General features: G+C 46.8%; 1 protein-coding gene across 1 annotated transcript; it reads left to right on the forward strand.

Annotated features, from left to right (window-relative positions):
* The first annotated feature begins 13,437 nt into the window (after positions 1 to 13,437).
* LOC125514181 (putative protein phosphatase 2C 26) lies at positions 13,438 to 17,770 on the forward strand. The gene is made up of 4 exons (XM_048679459.2): positions 13,438 to 15,385; positions 15,949 to 16,062; positions 16,384 to 16,648; positions 17,119 to 17,770. The coding sequence occupies exons 1-4, from the start codon at positions 14,096 to 14,098 to the stop codon at positions 17,241 to 17,243; spliced, it is 1,794 nt and encodes a 597-aa protein (XP_048535416.1). The 5' UTR covers positions 13,438 to 14,095; the 3' UTR covers positions 17,244 to 17,770.
* The last annotated feature ends 402 nt before the right edge of the window (positions 17,771 to 18,172 follow it).

Raw genomic sequence — 18,172 nt, forward strand, 5'->3', positions numbered from 1 at the left:
AAAGAATATCAAACAGAGTCCAAACGGAATGAAACCTTCGGGAACGTGATTTTCGGAATGAACATGATCCAGAGGACTTGGACCCTACGTCAAGCAATCAACGCGTAAGGCACGAGGTAGGGGGCGCGCCTACCCCCCCCCCCCCCAGGCGCACCCTGCACCCTCGTGGGCCCCCTGTTGCTCCACCGACGTACTCCTTCCTCCTATATATACCTATGTACCCCCAAACTACCAGATACGGAGCCAAAACCCTAATTCCACCGCCGTAACTTTCTGTATCCACGAGATCCCATCTTGGGGCCTTTTCCGGAGCTCCGCCGGAGGGGGCATCGATCACCGAGGGCTTCTACATCAACACCATCTCCCCTCCGATGAAGTGTGAGTAGTTTACTTCAGACCTTCGGGTCCATAGTTATTAGCTAGATGGCTGCTTCTCTCTTTTTGGATCTCAATACAAAGTTCTCCCCCTCTCTTGTGGAGATCTATTCGATGTAATCTTCTTTTGCGGTGTGTTTGTTGAGACCGATGAATTGTGGGTTTATGATCAAGTTTATCTATGAACAATATTTGAATCTTCTCTGAATTCTTTTATGTATGATTGGTTATCTTTGCAAGTCTCTTCAAATTATCAGTTTGGTTTGGCCTACTAGATTGATCTTTCTTGCAATGGGAGAAGTGCTTAGCTTTGGGTTCAATCTTGTTGTGTCCTTTCCCAGTGACAGTAGAGGCAGCAAGGCACATATTGTATTGTTGCCATCGAGGATAACAAGATGGGGTTTATATCATATTGCATGAGTTTATCCCTCTACATCATGTCATCTTGCTTAAAGCGTTACTCTATTCTCTTGAACTTAATACTCTAGATGCATGCTGGATAGCGGTCGATGTGTGGAGTAATAGTAGTAGATGCAGGTAGGAGTTAGTCTACTTGTTTCGGACGTGATGCCTATATACATGATCATACCTAGATATTCTCATAACTACGCTCAATTCTGTCAATTGCTCAACAGTAATTTGTTCACCCACCGTAAATATTTATGCTCTTGAGAGAAGCCACTAGTGAAACCTATGGCCCCGGGGTCTATCTTCCATCATATTAATCTTCCAATACTTAGTTATTTCCTTTTCCATTTATTTTACTTTGCATCTTTTATTTCTCTTTATCATAAAAATACCAAAAATATTATCCTATCATATCTATCAGATCTCACTCTCGTAAGTGACCGTGTAGGGATTGACAACCCCTTATCGCGTTGGTTGCGAGGATTTATTTGTTTGTGTAGGTGCGAGGGACTCGTGCGCGGCCTCCTACTGGATTGATACCTTCGTTCTCAAAAACTGAGGGAAATACTTACGCCTACTTTGCTGCATCACCCTTTCCTCTTCAAGGGAAAACCAACGCAGTGCTCAAGAGGTAGCAAGAAGGATTTCTGGCGCCGTTGTCGGGGAGGTTGGCGCTTGAAAGTATATCTTTAGATCTTGCAATCGAATCTGTTTGTTTCTTGTTTTAGCACTAGTTTAGTTTATAAAAGAAAACTACAAAAAAATGGAATTGAGGATACCTCATATGCTTCATCTTTTTAATATCTTTCATGAGAATAAGAATTCTGATAATTGTGCTCAAGTGCTAGAAGAAGAATGCATTAGAATGTTTGGCACTAAATATTTGAATGATGAGCATGATTGCAATGTTGTTAGTATGAATTCCTTGAATATCCATGATGCTAATGATATGCAAGGCCACAAGCTTGGGGAAGCTATGTTTGATGAAGATGATATTTTTTATCCCCCAAGTTTTGATGAGAAAATTTATTATGATGAAAGCATGCCTCCTATTTATGATGATTATATTGATGAAAGTGGATTTGGAGAGGTCATGACTTTATTTAGTCATGATCCCACTAGCTTCGAAGAGGTTTCAATCGATTATGATGAGAACAAAGTTGCTACTTATGATAATTATTGTGATGATACATATGCTATAAAAAGTAGTGATGATTATATTTATCAAAACTTGTCATGATTATGATTACTCTTTTTCTGAACATTACTCTTTTAATGTGGAAACAATTTATAGTATTCGAGTCTCTTATGATACTCCCACTATTCCGAATGAGAAGAATTTTGCTTATGTGGAGAGTAATAAAATTTATATGCTTGTAGATCATGAAAAGAATGCTTTAGGTGCTGGTTATATTGTTGAATTCATTCATGATGCTACTGAAAATTATTATGATGGAGGAACATATGCTTGTAGGAATTACAATAATATCATGTTTCCTATCTATGTGCTTAAAATTTTGAAGTTATGCTTGTTTTGCTCTCCTATGCTAGTTGATTATTGTTCCCATAATTTGTTTGCTCACAAAATCCCTATGCATAGGAAGTGGGTTAGACTTAAATGTGCTAGTCATATTCTTCATGATGCTCTCTTTATGTTACAGTTCTTATCCTTTATGTGAGCATCATTGAAATCATCATGCCTAGCTAGGGGCGTTAAACGATAGCGCTTGTTGGGAGGAAACCCAACTTTATTTTTGTTCCTTGCTTTTTGTTCCTTGCTTTTTGTTCCTGTTTAGTAATAAATAATTCATCTAGCCTATATTTAGATGTAGTTTTATGTCTTAATTAGTGTTTGTGCCAAGTAGAACCTTTGGGAAGACTTGGGGAAAGTCTTTGCGATCATGCTGTAAAAAAAAGAAACTTTAGCGCTCACGATATTTGCTGCCATTTTTTATTGGAAAGTGTTATTTAGTTAATTATTTTTGAAGATGATTAACAGATAAATTACTCACGTCCAGAAATTTATTTTAGAATTTTTGGGGTTCCAGGAGTTTGCGTTAGTTACAGATTACTACAAACCGTTCTGTTTTTCACAGATTCTATTTTTCATGTGTTGTTTGCTTATTTTGATGAATCTATGCCTAGTAAAAGAGTTTATAAACCATAGAGAAGTTGGAATAAAGTAGGTTTAACACCAATATAAATAAAGAATGAGTTCATTACAGTACCTTGAAGTGGTGTTTTGTTTTCTTTCGCTAACGGAGCTTACGAGTTTTCTGTTAAGTTTTGTGTTGTGGAGTTTTCAAGTTTTGGGTAAAGATTCGATGGACTATGGAATAAGGAGTGGCAAGAGCCTAAGCTTGGGGATGCCCAAGGAACCCCAAGGTAATATTCAAGGACAACCAAAAGCCTAAGCTTGGGGATGCCCCGGAAGGCATCCCCTCTTTCGTCTTCGTTCATCGGTAACTTTACCTGGAGCTATATTTTTATTCACCACATGATATGTGTTTTGCTTGGAGCGTCATTTTATTTTCTTTAGTTTTGCTTGCTATTTGAATAAAATACCAAGATCTGAAATTATTAAATGTTAGAGAGTCTTCACATAGTTGCATAATTATTCGACTACTCATTGATCTTCACTTACATCTTTCGGAGTAGTTTGTCATTTGCCCTAGTGTTTCACTTATATCTTTTAGAGCACGGTGGTGGTTTTATTCTATAGAAATAATTGATCTCTCATGCTTCACTTATATTATTTTGAGAGTCCTAAACAGCATGGTAATTTGATTTGGTTATGAATTTAGTCCTAATATGATGGGCATCCAAGAGGGATATAATAAAAAAATTCATATAAAGGGCATTGAATATTATGAGAAGTTTGATTCCTTATGATTGTTTTGAGATATGAAGATGGTGATATTAGAGTCATGCTAGTTGAGTAGTTGTGAATTTGAGAAATACTTGTGTTAAAGTTTGTGATTCCCGTAGCATGCACGTATGGTGAACCGTTATGTGATGAAGTCGGAGCATGATTTATTTATTGATTGTCTTCCTTATGAGTGGCGGTCGGGGACGAGCGATGGTCTTTTCCTACCAATCTATACCCCTAGGAGCACGCGTGTAATACTCTGTTTCGATAACTAATAGATTTTTGCAATAAGTATGTGAGTTTTTTTATGACTAATGTTGAGTCCATGGATTATACGCACTCTCACCCTTCCACCATTGCTAGCCTCTCTAGTACCGTGCAACTTTTGCCGGTACCATAAACCCACCATATACCTTCCTCAAAACAGCCACCATACCTACCTATTATGGCATTTCCATAGCCATTCCGAGATATATTTCCATGCAACTCTCCACCGTTCGGTTTATTATGACACGCTCCATCATTGTCATATTGCTATGCATGATCATGTAGTTGACATCGTATTTATGGCAAAGCCAGCGTTCATAATTCTTCCATGCATGTCACTCATGAGTCATTGCACATCCCGGTACACCGCCATAGGCATTCATATAGAGTCATATCTTGTTCTAAGTATCGAGTTGTAATTCTTGAGTTGTAAGTAAATAAAAGTGTGATGATCATCATTACTAGAACATTGTCCCAGTGAGGAAAGGATGATGGAGACTATGATTCCCCCACAAGTCGGGATGAGACTCTGGACGAAAATAAATGAATAAAAGAGGCCAAAGAAGCCCAAATAAAAAAAGGAAGAGAAAAGAGGCCATAAAAAAAGAAGGCCGGAATAAAAAAAAGAGAGAAAAAGAGAGAAGGGGCAATGCTACTATCCTTTTACCACACTTGTGCTTCAAAGTACAACCATGATCTTCATGATAGAGAGTCTCCTATGTTGTCACTTTCATATACTAGTGGGAATCTTTCATTATAGAACTTCACTTGTATATTCCAATGATGGGCTTCCTCAAAATGCCCTAGGTCTTCGTGAGCAAGCAAGTTGGATGCACACCCACTAGTTTATTTTGTTGAGCTTTCATACACTTATAGCTCTAGTGCATCCGTTTCATGGCAATCCCTACTCACTCACATTGATATCTATTAATGGGCATCTCCATAGCCCGTTGATACGCCTAGTTGATGTGAGACTATCTTCTCCTTTTTGTCTTCTCCACAACCACCATTCTATTCCACCTATAGTGCTATGTCCATGGCTCACGCTCATGTATTGCGTGAAGATTGAAAAAGTTTGAGAACATCAAAAGTATGAAACAATTGCTTGGCTTGTCATCGAGGTTGTGCATGGTTTAAATATTTTGTGTGGTGAAGATAGAGCATAGCCAGACTATATGATTTTGTAGGGATAGCTTTCTTTGGCCATGTTATTTTGAGAAGACATGATTGCTTTGTTAGTATGCTTGAAATATTATTGTTTTTATGTCAATATTAAACTTTTGTCTTGAATCTTATGGATCTGAACATTCTTGCCACAATAAAGAAGATTACATAGAGAAATATGTTAGGTAGCATTCCACATCAAAAATTCTGTTTTTATCATTTACCTACTCGAGGACGAGCATGAATTAAGCTTGGGGATGCGTGATACGTCTCAAACATATCTATAATTTTTGATTGTTCCATGCTATATTATATTCTGTTTTGGACATTATTGGGCTTTATTATACACTTTTATATTATTTTTGGGACTAACCTATTAACCGGAGGCCCAACCCAGAATTGCTGTTTTTTTGCCTATTTTAGGGTTTCGCGGAAAAAGAATATCAAACGGAGTCCAAACGGAATGAAACCTTCGGGAACGTGATTTTCGGAACGAACATGATCTAGAGGACTTGGACCCTACGTCAAGCAATCAACGAGGAAGGCACGAGGTAGGGGCGCGCCTACCCCCCCCCCCATGCACGCCCTCCACCCTTGTGGGCCCCCTGTTGCTCCACCGACGTACTCCTTCCTCCTATATATACCTACATACCCCCAAACTACTAGATACGGAGCCAAAACCCTAATTCCACCGCCGTAACTTTCTGTATCCACGAGATCCCATCTTGGGGCCTTTTCCGGAGCTCCGCCGGAGGGGGCATCGATCACGGAGGGCTTCTACATCAACACCATAGCCCCTCCGATGAAGTGTGAGTAGTTTACTGCAGACCTTCGGGTCCATAGTTATTATCTAGATGGCTGCTTCTCTCTTTTTGGATCTCAATACAAAGTTCTCCCCCTCTCTTGTGGAGATCTATTCGATGTAATCTTCTTTTGCGGTGTGTTTGTTGAGACCGATGAATTGTGGGTTTATGATCAAGTTTATCTATGAACAATATTTGAATCTTCTCTGAATTCTTTTATGTATGATTGGTTATCTTTGCAAGTCTCTTCGAATTATCAGTTTGGTTTGGCCTACTAGATTGATCTTTCTTGCAATGGGAGAAGTGCTTAGCTTTGGGTTCAATCTTGCGGTGTCCTTTCCCAGTGACAGTAGGGGCAGCAAGGCACATATTGTATTGTTGCCATTGAGGATAACAAGATGGGGTTTATATCATATTTCATGAGTTTATCCCTCTACATCATGTCATCTTGCTTAAAGCGTTACTCTGTTCTCTTGAACTTAATACTCTAGATGCATGCTGGATAGCAGTCGATGTGTGGAGTAATAGTACTAGATGCAGGCAGGAGTCGATCTACTTGTTTCGGACGTGATGCCTATATACATGATCATACCTAAATATTCTCATAACTGTGCTCAATTCTGTCAATTGCTCAACAGTAATTTGTTCACCCACCGTAAATATTTATGCTCTTGAGAGAAGCCACTAGTGAAACCTATGGCCCCCGCGTCTATCTTCTATCATATTAATCTTCCAATACTTAGTTATTTCCTTTTCCATTTATTTTACTTTGCATCTTTTATTTCTCTTTATCATAAAAATACCAAAAATATTATCCTATAATATCTATCAGATCTCACTCTCGTAAGTGACCGTGTAGGGAATTATCAACCCCTTATCGCGTTGGTTGCGAGGATTTATTTGTTTGTGTAGGTGCGAGGGACTCGTGCGCGGCCTCCTACTGGATTGATACCTTGGTTCTCAAAAACTGAGGAAAATACTTACGCTACTTTTCTACATCACCCTTTCCTCTTCAAGGGAAAACCAACACAGTGCTCAAGAGGTAGCACTCGCGCACTGGAACCGACCTCCATGGCCGCGGCCGAGGCAGGGATATGATGCCAAGAAGAAGCTCTCGATGCGGTGGTGGAAGCACGAGCTCGACCTCTTTTCTCTCGCCGTGATGGCAGCAGAAGCAGATGGGATGGAGAGAAGGAAGGTGGATGAGCATCGTCGCCCACGTCCCCTCTTTTTATAGGGAGAAGTGCGGGGGATGGATCTCCACTAACATAAGGTAACCGTCTCGTTACCTTATGTCCCACGCCCTGCGATCCTGACGAGCACATTGCTCCATCAACCGCCCATGCCAGTCTCGTCAATCCGGCGTCCTAGCTCCCTTGATCAAAGCATTATCTACATGACCGTCCTTCTGCACCAATCCCACGCCTCGCGCCCTATCCGCTCGTGGGGGGGGGGGGCTGCAGTAAAAGAAGGGAGTGATGACAAACTATGACGCCCCAAGACCGGCGCTCCAGATGCCTTCCATGGATTCTGAGATTCGTCGCGTGACTTGTTTGGTTCGCTACATTCATCATGGCATCATGTGCATTGCATCCGCATGTTTTCATAAAGCTTGCATCCGTTCGTAGTTGTCGCGCCCCCCCTCGCCTTCGTTGACCGTTTCGAGACCAATCAGGGTTTTCGAGTCCCTCTTGTTTGACCGCCTAGCCTCTGTGCACAGTGCACAAACCCCTCGCGCGCGTCCGAAAGCTGTCCCGAACCCGACCTGGGCAGTCATGACCGATGGGTCAGGATCATCCCCAAACATCCCTAAAATATCTCTGTTTTTTTATTTGGACTCCCTAACCAATTTATTCCTGACCGCCCGCCCGCGATCGGAGGATCCAAATCATCCCGCTTTCGTATGTATATAGTCCATTCCTAGTCCATTTTGGATAACCCTAGAAATCCTCCCCCTTGTCCTATCGCGCCGCCGCCACTAGCTCCACCCAGTCGCCTCCCTCCTCGGGATCTCCTCCCGCAGCAACCACCGCTCCACCTTGTCTTCAGCGTCGGGCCAACCAGCGCTCGCCCCTGCCACCATCGACTCCATCCAGCCAGCAGCCTCCACCTCCTCCCTTCGAACCATCCTCGCGCCCGCCTCGAGATCGAGCAGGAGGCTCGTTCCCGGCCTCCTCCTCCCGCAGCATGCCCGTCCTCAAGCCCCTGCCCCGAGCCTCCCCATGCTCCCCCTCCTCGCCTCGTCGTCTGGCGCAGCTGCCGCCGACCGAACCAGCTAGCAAGATGAGCCCCATCGCGCCTCCCCTATCCTTCCTTCCCTCCTGCCTTGTTTCTCACCTTCCCTGATCTCTCTTTTCTGGGACAGCAGCGCCGCCATGGGAGCCTCGCAAAAGCTTCGCGCTGGTCGCCTCCTCACCAAGTCCCACCACCGCCACCCACCAGATCCGGCCGGCCTCCCCCGCCCTTACCCGTTCACGGCCGGATCCCGCTGGCAGGGCCCTGTCCCCGCCGCCGGCGCCCCTCCTATTTGCTGGCCGCCACCCCCTACTTCGCCCGCTCATCTTCCTGGAACGCACGCAGCGCCAAGTCCCTGCGCCCATTGACCCGGCCTCGTGGGCCTCGTCCCTGTCCGGCCCAGCTAGCGCCCTCCTCACCGAGCTGGGCCTTGGCCCAGGGTGAGCAGCACCCGGCCCTCTCCTGTGCATGTTGGGCCAGCCAGATTCGGCCCGAGTCACATTTTTTCCCGCAGAACGTCTTTGCTAATTAACCAGTGCACTGTAGTTTTGCAGAAAAACCCTTGCTGTTCATGCATTTAATAACTAAATAACCATGCATCATATGTAAAATGCTTAGATTTTCATGTAGTTTCATAATATGCAACTTTTATCCATGTTAAAAATGTTTAAATTGGTGTTTGATTAATTTTGCTCAAATGCCATGCTAAAATGATTTATTTTATAACTAAATAACCATAGCTCCGAATTTAATAAACTTTATATGTAAATGGGGTAGAAAAATGCATAGATTAACATGGTGCACTTATTTTGCATGTTTAATAACTCTAAAATTGTGTATAGGGCAGAACAGTAACAAATTCAAATATGCACATGAGGATTTTCTGGAATTGTTGTTTGTTGTTTCCGGCCTCATTTAAACTTGCCTAGAGAGTTAGTTTACTTATGTTTCACCTCTTGCCATGTTTAATAACATTTAATATTGTTGGGTACATAAACGAGAGTGAACTAAATGATTGAATGTGGTGTTTCGTCAATATGCAACTCGTTGCATATTGAGCTCCACTTAACTTGTAGTATTGTTTGTTGCACTTTGCCATGCCATGCCTCTTTAAACCGGACATGCATCATACTTGATTGTGCATCATGCCATGTGTATGTGATGGTTGTTTACCATGTTGTTTGTTTCTTTCCGGTGTTGCTTCTTCTTGATACTTCCGGTAATGTTGCGATTGTGAGGATCCGTTCGACTACGTTGGTTCGTCTACTTCATGGATTCGGTCTTCTTCCTAGCAGGATTTCAGGCAAGATGACTGTCACCTTAGATCTCACTACTATCTTTGCTATGCTAGTTGTCTCGATGCTATCGCTATGTCGTGCTACCTACAACTTGTTTATCAAGCCTCCCAAATTGTCATGATAGCCTCTAACCTTTTCACCCTTCCTAGCAAACCGTTGTTTGGCTATGTTACCGCTTTGCTCAGCCCCTCTTATAGCATTGCTAGTTGCAGGTTGTTCCATGTTGGGACATGGGTATCGTGGGATATCACAATATCTCTTATTCAATTAATGCATCTATATAATTGGTAAAGGGTGGAAGGCTCGGCCTTATGCTAGTGTTTGGTTCCACTCTTGCCGCCCTAGTTTCGGTCATAACGGTGTTATGTTCCTTGATTTTTGCGTCCCTAACACGATGAGGGGTATGGGGCCCTCTTGACAGTTTGCTTTGAATAAAACTCTTCCAGCAAGGCCCAACATTGGTTTTACCATTTGCCTAATAACAACTAAAACTTGCATATGGACTTGCCGACCCACGTGGACTTAATCAACCCCCAGGGCCAATTCTCCACATGAGTGTTGGTCCAAACTGCACGATGTCCGACGCCCCCTGGGCAACCAGGGTCTCATCCAACTCGACGTCTTGCCCATCCGGTGTACCCTGAGAACGAGATACGCGACTCCTATCAGGCTAGGTCGGTGCATCGGGAGGTCTTGCTGGTTTTGTTTTACCATTGTCGAAACGTCTTGTGCACCGGGATTCCGAGTCTGACCGGAGGGTCCCGCGACGAAGGATTGTCTCCGCGGATCGTGAGCTTACCATGGGCTAAGTTGGGACACCCCTGCAGGGTTTAAACTTTCGAGAGCCGTGCCCGCGATTATGTGGCTGATGGGAATTTGTTAATATCCGGTTGTAGTGGACTTGAACTAAACTCAATTAAAATACACCAACCACGTGTGTAACCGTGATTGTCTCTTTTCGGGGAAGTTCGAGAGGAGAACACTGTTGGGTTATGTTTGAACATAAGTAGTTCAGGATCACTTCTTGATCATTACTAGTTTGTGACCGTTTGCATAGATTCTCATCTTACTCTTGTAATCGTAAGTTAGCCACCATATATTGCTTAGTCGCTTGTTGCAACCTCACCACTTATCCTTTTCCATACCCATTAAGCTTTGCTAGTCTTGATACCCATGGTAATGGGATTGTTGAGTCCTCGTGGCTCATAGATTACTACAACAACAGTTGCAGGTACAGGTAATGCGATGATCTAACGCGAGTGTGATGCTTGCTTGTTTTGGAGTTCTTCTTCTTCTTCGATCAAGGGATAGGTTCCAGGTCCGGGAACCTGGGACTGGCAGGGTGGATGTCGTTCTTCTTTTTCGTTTGATTTCATCCGTAGTCAGATCTTGCTCTTTTGTATGATGATTGCTATGTATTGATGTATTGTTGTATGAATCTTGTAACTTGTGGCGAGTGTAAGCCTTTATCTTGTATTCTCATCTATTCAGTACATGGTATGTTGTAATGATATCCACCTTGGTATGCGCTCGAAATGCGGTTGTGCCCCAATCATGAGTTCATCACGTGATTGGGATATAATCGCATCTTGAGCGCTACACAAACATGGTAGTTACCTGAGCCACACGTGACCATGGAGCCGCTCTGGTAGTTGTTGACATGAACAAAGTATGTCGCCTAAGTGGCAAGGGTACTAGAGGAAAGCCAAGGGTTGGCTTGGTTTCATATTAATAAATAAGCAAAGAAGTTTTCAAGACACAGGTGCCAATTTAGACATGATCAATGTTGCTTGTCTGTGCATTACGATGCGCAGCAACATGCGTGATCTAGGCCCCGGGGCTCCTGTCGGTGCAGTAAACATGAGTGTTTACTACCCTGACTTATGCGCAGACAAGTAGCAACTCCCCGGCCAAGTTGGAGCCTCCGAACAAGCGACCAAACTCAAGAAGACAACTCTTCGGAGATCAATGAGCACATCAAGAAGACCAAGGGTTGAAACAAGTTGCGAGATCTACAATAGAAGCAACCCTTGCCGGCAAGGAGAAGACCCGACAAGCTCCGTCGCCCGCGGACCCCCACCAACTACTAGCGCTCCACCTCTCTAGCCAGCTGGTCGCTGGGCGGTGAGGTGTCGAGCCCACAGGTAGTTAGGTGGAGATGGCCAACACGTGGCAGCATACTGGGAGTGAAATTACCTTTATCGACGCCCGTCCTAGCAGCGTGTCAAGATAATAGGAGTTAGCTGTAGTAAGCGGTACAATACACTTGTCGGGGTTTCTCCTCCTTGCGACACCTAGAGATGCATTAAATGCTCTTTGTCCTAACTAGCAGAGTTAGATATGATAGTGTTGTTTCTATCTAGTCACTATGTAATGACTATTTTGCCATTGTGGTATTCCTTTACACTATAAAAGGAGGATCGGGGCAACCTTTAGAGGGGTTCGAACCCATTCAAACTCAGACGCACTCTTGCTCGTGTAGCTGCCACCCCACGCCTTGCCGGGGAAGAGCGCTCCTTTGTAATTGTGCATCCATGTTCCTAATATAATCAAGCAGGAGTAGGGTATTACACCTGAAAGGTGGCCCGAACCTGGGTAAACGATCGTCGTGCTCTCTGTTCATCCCGCTCTCTGCGTTTAGTGCATTCCCCTCGCCGAACCACGAAGGGGCCTGTTGGTCCCATAGATCATCGTTCCACACTGACACTGTCGCCTTTGCCCTCGCGTCGCTGCACTTTCGAAACACCTGCTCCACCGAGGAAACGAGAGCAGAGGAGCCCACCGTCCAATAGTTGTCCGAGTTCAAAGCCGGCCCCGCCAAAGCCATCCAATTTGCGGAATCGGGCACCCACGTCACGCTGCCCGGATCCACGCGCCTCTCCTCGGAGGCGGAGTTGGACGCCCCTCCGGCGCTGGTACAGGTGACCGCCCCCCTAGCGCCACAACTGTGTCGTGCTAGAGGTGTCGGGCTCCAACTACGAGGGGTCTATCGTGGACCTCACATTGAGCAACGGCGTCCAGGCCACGAGCTCCGATGAGGAAATAGTAGGGTGGGGGGACGGCACTGCCTTGCGTCCTGTAAGCCGTTCCGTGTCCCATGTCCACTCTTCCTCGCCAGCGACCGCACCTTCACTCCCGGGGCTCAGCCGGCCGGCGAATAGGACACAAACATGAAGATGAACTAGCCCCAACGAAGATTTAGACTAGGTTTTACATTCCATGTAATTGCGTGGATTCGAGGATTTGGTAATGAGGTATCTGGTTGTGGAAGAAGACATTAGGATGTGATCAGTCATTGTGTGCGGACGTGTTCACGAAGTTTGAGAGGCCGGATTAGCTAGATGCGGTTATAGATGCTCTTACAATCTACTCTTGGAACCCAATTTCTCCCAAAATCTTGAATCCATTTTTTTTACAATCCTAGTAGCTGTTTACATCCTAACTAGCTAGGATTGTAAAAACAAAATATGAGTTATATATTCTGAAAGAAGCTGGGTCAATTCTCAAGATTCTGGGAGAATCGGTCAAAAGAACTGGGCCACAATATCGTCGAATTTGACTTGGTAAAAAGCACGTGAAGGCATGCGATAAATCTTCACATGTTGACAGTGGAGTAGTTTACACTGCCATCACAAAAGAAACAAAGCCACTCTCGATAAACGTCGGGTGATTCACATGGGATGCTTCCTCGTTCCCGTTGTAAACTGTAATCTTCTCCCCTCCCCTCCCCGTCGCCTTTGCGCTCGCGTCGGCCGCACTTTCGAAACGCCCGCTCCACCGAGGAGTGTAGACTAGAGGAGCCCACCGTCCAGCAGTCGTCCGAGTTCAAAGCCGGCCCCGCCAAAGCCATCCAATTTGGCCGCGCCGCGCGGATCCACGCGCCCGCCTCTCCTCGGCGCAGTGGAGTGGAGCGGAGCGGAGTCCCGCCCGCCGTAATTAAGCCCGACCGGGGTAGGCGATTCCCAGGGCGCAGCGTTGACCCCCGTCCCGCTCTCCCACCCCACCCACCACCCCCCATCCCTCCCCCCACGTCACGGGTCTCGCTCCCTCCGCCCTGCCTGCCGCCGCGCCGCTCGTCCCTCCCGCCCTGCTCCACGGCGTGCGTGCCGGGTGCGGACAAACCCCGCCCACTCCGCCATACCGGCACCACCTGACAGGTCCGGTGAGGTCTTTCCCGGCCCGGCCCCCGGAGGAGCGCAGCGCCGGAGCGGCCAAATTCCGATGTCAAATTTGCGGTTTTCGCACTTACGCCAGCGCTAAGTCTCCTCCTCCCCACTCTACTCTACTCCCTCCTTTGTTAGTGTGCACATCACTGACAGGAGTGAGCATAGAAAACTCCCTCCCTCTCTCTCTCTTCTCAACGCCCTGCCCCAATCCCCCACCCCCCCTCCCTCCGGCCCGGCCGCCCCCAATCTCGCCCCCCCTCGCCCCCAATCCCTCCCCGCTCCGCTCCGGCCGGATCCTGCGCCTCCCCCGCGCCCTCGCTGGATCCTGCCCCGGCGAGATCCCACCCCCGCCCCGGCGAGATCCCGCGGTCGCAGCTCCAGCCCCACGCCCGCCGCCGTCCCCCCGTATCGCTCGGTGCGATGTGCTGGTAAACAAGGTCTGCTCTGCTCCCTCCCCGTCGTCGTTGCTTTGCCTCTCCTCTGACCGGGCCGCGGCCAGCGTCGGATGCCATGGGCAGCGGCGCGTCACGGCTGCTCACCGCGTGCGCGTGCTCGCGGCCGGCGCCGGCGTCCGTCGACGCCGAGCCCTGCCTGGACGACGCGCTCGGCCACTCCTTCTGCTACGCCTCCGCCGCCGCATACTCCTCCTCCTTCCGCCACGGCATCTCCGGCGCCGCGCTCTCCGCCAACTCCTCCGTGCCCGTGCCGCTCTACCTCTCCTCCTCCGCCGCCGGCGCGGGCTCCGTGCCGCAGAACTACTCCTCCGCGTTCCACACATCCTCCTCCTTCTCCTCCGCGCCGCTGCAGCTCTCCAACCTCTCCTCGGGGCCCCTCTTCCTCTCCGGGCCCATCGACCGCGGCGCCCAGCTCTCCGGCCCGCTCGACGCCGCCGTGCCCTTCTCCGGCCCGCTCCCCACCAAGCCCACCAAGCGCACCTCCTCCTCGTCCAGAGGGCTCTCCAGCAGGTTCCGGAAGCCATTATTCGGCAGCCTGCGGCGGAGCGTGTCCGAGAAGCACCAGCCGGCGCTCATGGTGCCACTCCGCCGAGACGACGGCGTGCAGTGGGCGCACGGGCGTGCAGGGGAGGACCGCGTCCACGTGGTTGTCTCCGAGGACCAGCGTTGGCTGTTCGTCGGCATTTACGACGGCTTCAACGGCCCTGAGGCCCCCGACTTCCTTGTTGCCAACCTCTACCGCTTCCTCCTACGCGAGCTTCGTGGGATATTCTACGAAGAGGCAGACAGGGATAGCAAGCGGCTGTGGCAGTTCCTCGCTGACGGCGACGACGATGACAATGAACTCGACTTTTCAGGTTCCGGCCGGTTTGCAATGTCGCTTGCCAGGCTCAAGGAGCGTCGGTTCAACATGTGGGCACATGCAGCGGCTGTGGGTGATGATGAAATCAACAGGGAGTGGGGTCCCAAGAAGTTGGAGGCAGCGCCAGCAGTGAGAGATCATGGAGCTGTGCTTGGTGCGCTCACTCGGGCGCTGGCCTCGACGGAGGCAGCATACCTCGACATGACTGACCAATCAATGGGATCCCACCCGGAGTTGGCGGTGACCGGGGCATGCCTGCTTGTGGCATTGGTGAGGGATGACGATGTGTATGTAATGAATCTTGGGGACAGCCGCGCCATTGTGGCGCAACGAGCAGATGATGACCATGGTTGCGGGCTTGGAGCCATGAGGATGGATGACATCGGCGTGGGATTGGAGATCGAGTCAAGGCCTGTCGGATATCCCATGATTGGGCTCGAGGCATTGCAGTTGTCTATCGATCATAGCACCAGCATCGAAGAGGTAACTTTGTGCTGACACTCCTCTGCATAAGCAAATCTGTTGACACAACTTAGAATGAGTTTGTAGCTTATATACATTTATGTTCTATTGACCTGCTGTTCCACTGTTTATTATGTGTACGCCAGAGCTTCTGTCATTGTCTGTGAGCAATCTGCTCGCGTCTCTAAATGCAAAACGTGCGTGCCTCTGTCAGCAGTAAGGCACTCTAAATGATCAAACCATCACATTATTGTTCTTTGCCGGGCTTGCATTCATATTTCGTAGAACTAACCATGGAAATCATTTTATTGCAAATACCTGAAAGCTTTAAAGTTGAAACACCAAGGCAAAAAAAAAGTTTCATGTCTTTATGAAAAGATCATGCAGAACACTTGTTATCCTTGATGCCTTATTTTCAGTTGGTCAGAGTCACATCCATTTGTTTCATCATTTGGTCATTTGCTGTTAGGTTCCATTTCCATTACCCTTATTTGTCTTCTAAATTTGTCAATGAAAGCAGTTTGTCATTTTACCCCTTGCACTATTTATGCCTATGAATTCATATTATTTGTTATGATATGCAGGAAGTGCAGAGGATCAAACGTGAACATCCAGATGATGATCAGTGTATCGTAAATGACAGAGTAAAGGGCCGTTTAAAAGTTACCCGAGCATTTGGCGCTGGGTATCTCAAGCAGGTAATTGGGAGGTTGGGTGTTTACTAAGATCTAACCCTACTCTCATAGTTCATTTTTTTTCCTGTTAGCAGTTTATTTGTTGGCTAAAAAACTTATTTTCGAATGAGTATGAATTTATTACCAGGAGTTAGTACTCCCTCTGTAAAGAAATATAAGAATGTTTAGGTTACTATTTTAATGATCTAAATGTTCTTATATTTCTTTACAGAGGGAGTATTTTTAATTTTGAATTATTTAGAAACTACTTTTAGAAGCTCCGATTGGTCTAATGTAATAGAAAACCTAGATAAAGCTTACCTAGAATTTGTGTATGTTGTACAGGCAAAGTTGAACAATGGATTGCTGGAGATGTTCCGCAATGAATACATAGGTGATGCACCATACATATCATGCATACCTTCTCTTTGCCATCACAAGCTCACTTCAAGGGACCAGTTTTTGGTACTTTCTTCGGATGGCTTATATCAGTACCTGAGCAACGAGGAGGTAGTTCTGCATGTTGAGAATTTCATGGAGAGATTTCCTGAAGGCGACCCAGCACAGAGTCTAATTGAGGAACTTCTTTCGCGTGCAGCAAAGAAAGCTGGTAAGCTTTATCTGTCATGCCTGTCCTTCCATACCATGCCTTTTCATATTTCAGTTCTTGATTTGTTTGTATGTGACCATTCTTTGCTGTAATCAGCATTACACGTATACAGAAATGACATGGTCACGTGCAAATTCATATACACAAATGACATGCCCGTCGCCAAATTGACTGTCCCTGACATATTATTCCAAATAATAAAATGCTCTTAAGTTATCTTTACCAAATAGCAGTCAAAATTCCTAGCTAGGCTACCCAAATTTAGATTGTCTCTCTGAAGGACCTCACATCATTTTATCATTTTCTTCCAGCCGTATGCCATCTCACATTGATACAGTCATTAACATTCGGTCATTGGCTTATTGTTATGTGCCGATGCATTACGTCATACATCTAAGCTGGTTTGAGTTATGTTGAATGTCAAATGTGTTTTGATCTGCTTTTGCCCCATTTCTTCTTTGGCTTTCCAGGTATGGATTTCTACGAGCTACTAGATATACCTCAAGGGGACCGGAGGAAATACCACGACGATGTCACCGTCATGGTTGTTTCCCTGGAAGGTAGAATATGGAAATCGTCTGGAACTTATGTGTGATGTTCAGCCGGAACAATGTCAGCATCAACATTTATGGTGCGGCCCCTGCAGCTGGTCAGCGCCTCCGAGCATGCTCATCAAGACAGAAACATCCCCACACTTGACAGCTGGGCAGGCAGATGATGTGCTCCATGCATTTCTGAAAGCTGTATTCTCCGATCGGAGACCGTGGCAGGTCCAGATCTCAGGTTCAGCACAAAACACAGCCCATGAGTCAGATTAACACCGCGGAGAAGAACCGAGAGGGAAAAGGGGGAGCAATCCCTGTCAGATTAGAGTTAGAATTCGCCTTGTCCCGCCACCCGCAGCGTTAATTGGTCACGGTACTCTGCCTGTGACAATTTTCCCCCACCTCGCTGTGGTGTTGTAGAAGGTTTTGCTTCTTTTTCTTCCCTTGCTGGGAGAGGGAGGAGACCTCTGGGACAGGCAATTTTTCTGGGTCATGTAGGGGGTGTCATGAGCCTGTACGGGGCTCGAACTGTTCTTCACAAAGGAAAATGACCATTCGCTCCTCGTTTTGTGCTTTATGTTGTCTTCCTCGGCCCTGATTATTGGCAAATCCTATTCCCCGCACGCAAGCGAACGCCCACGCCCGCGCATAAGGCGCGTCATCCTGGGCCTGGCCCAAGAAGGTCGCGCGACGGTGGTGAGGCGGAGGACGAAAGGGGTGCGGCTCACCGCCGTCAGAGAGAGTGGGGTGAACGACGGGGCGGCGGTGAGGGCAGAGAGGGGTAGCGAGGCCGCGGTTGACGGGCGAGGGCGGTTCGGCCGGTGCCGCGAGAAAACAGGAGGTCTCTTAAGGACATGTACAATGGTTGATAAGACAGTTTTATCTTAAGTTTTGCATGTAATTTAGAGATGATAAAAAAATATGTCTACAATGGGTTATATCTTAGTCTTATCTTTAATAACTAGCAATTCTTTAAAAC

This window comes from Triticum urartu, chromosome 6A, assembly GCF_056163025.1.
Source record: "Triticum urartu cultivar PI428250 chromosome 6A, HENAU_Tu73, whole genome shotgun sequence".
NCBI lineage: Eukaryota > Viridiplantae > Streptophyta > Magnoliopsida > Poales > Poaceae > Triticum > Triticum urartu.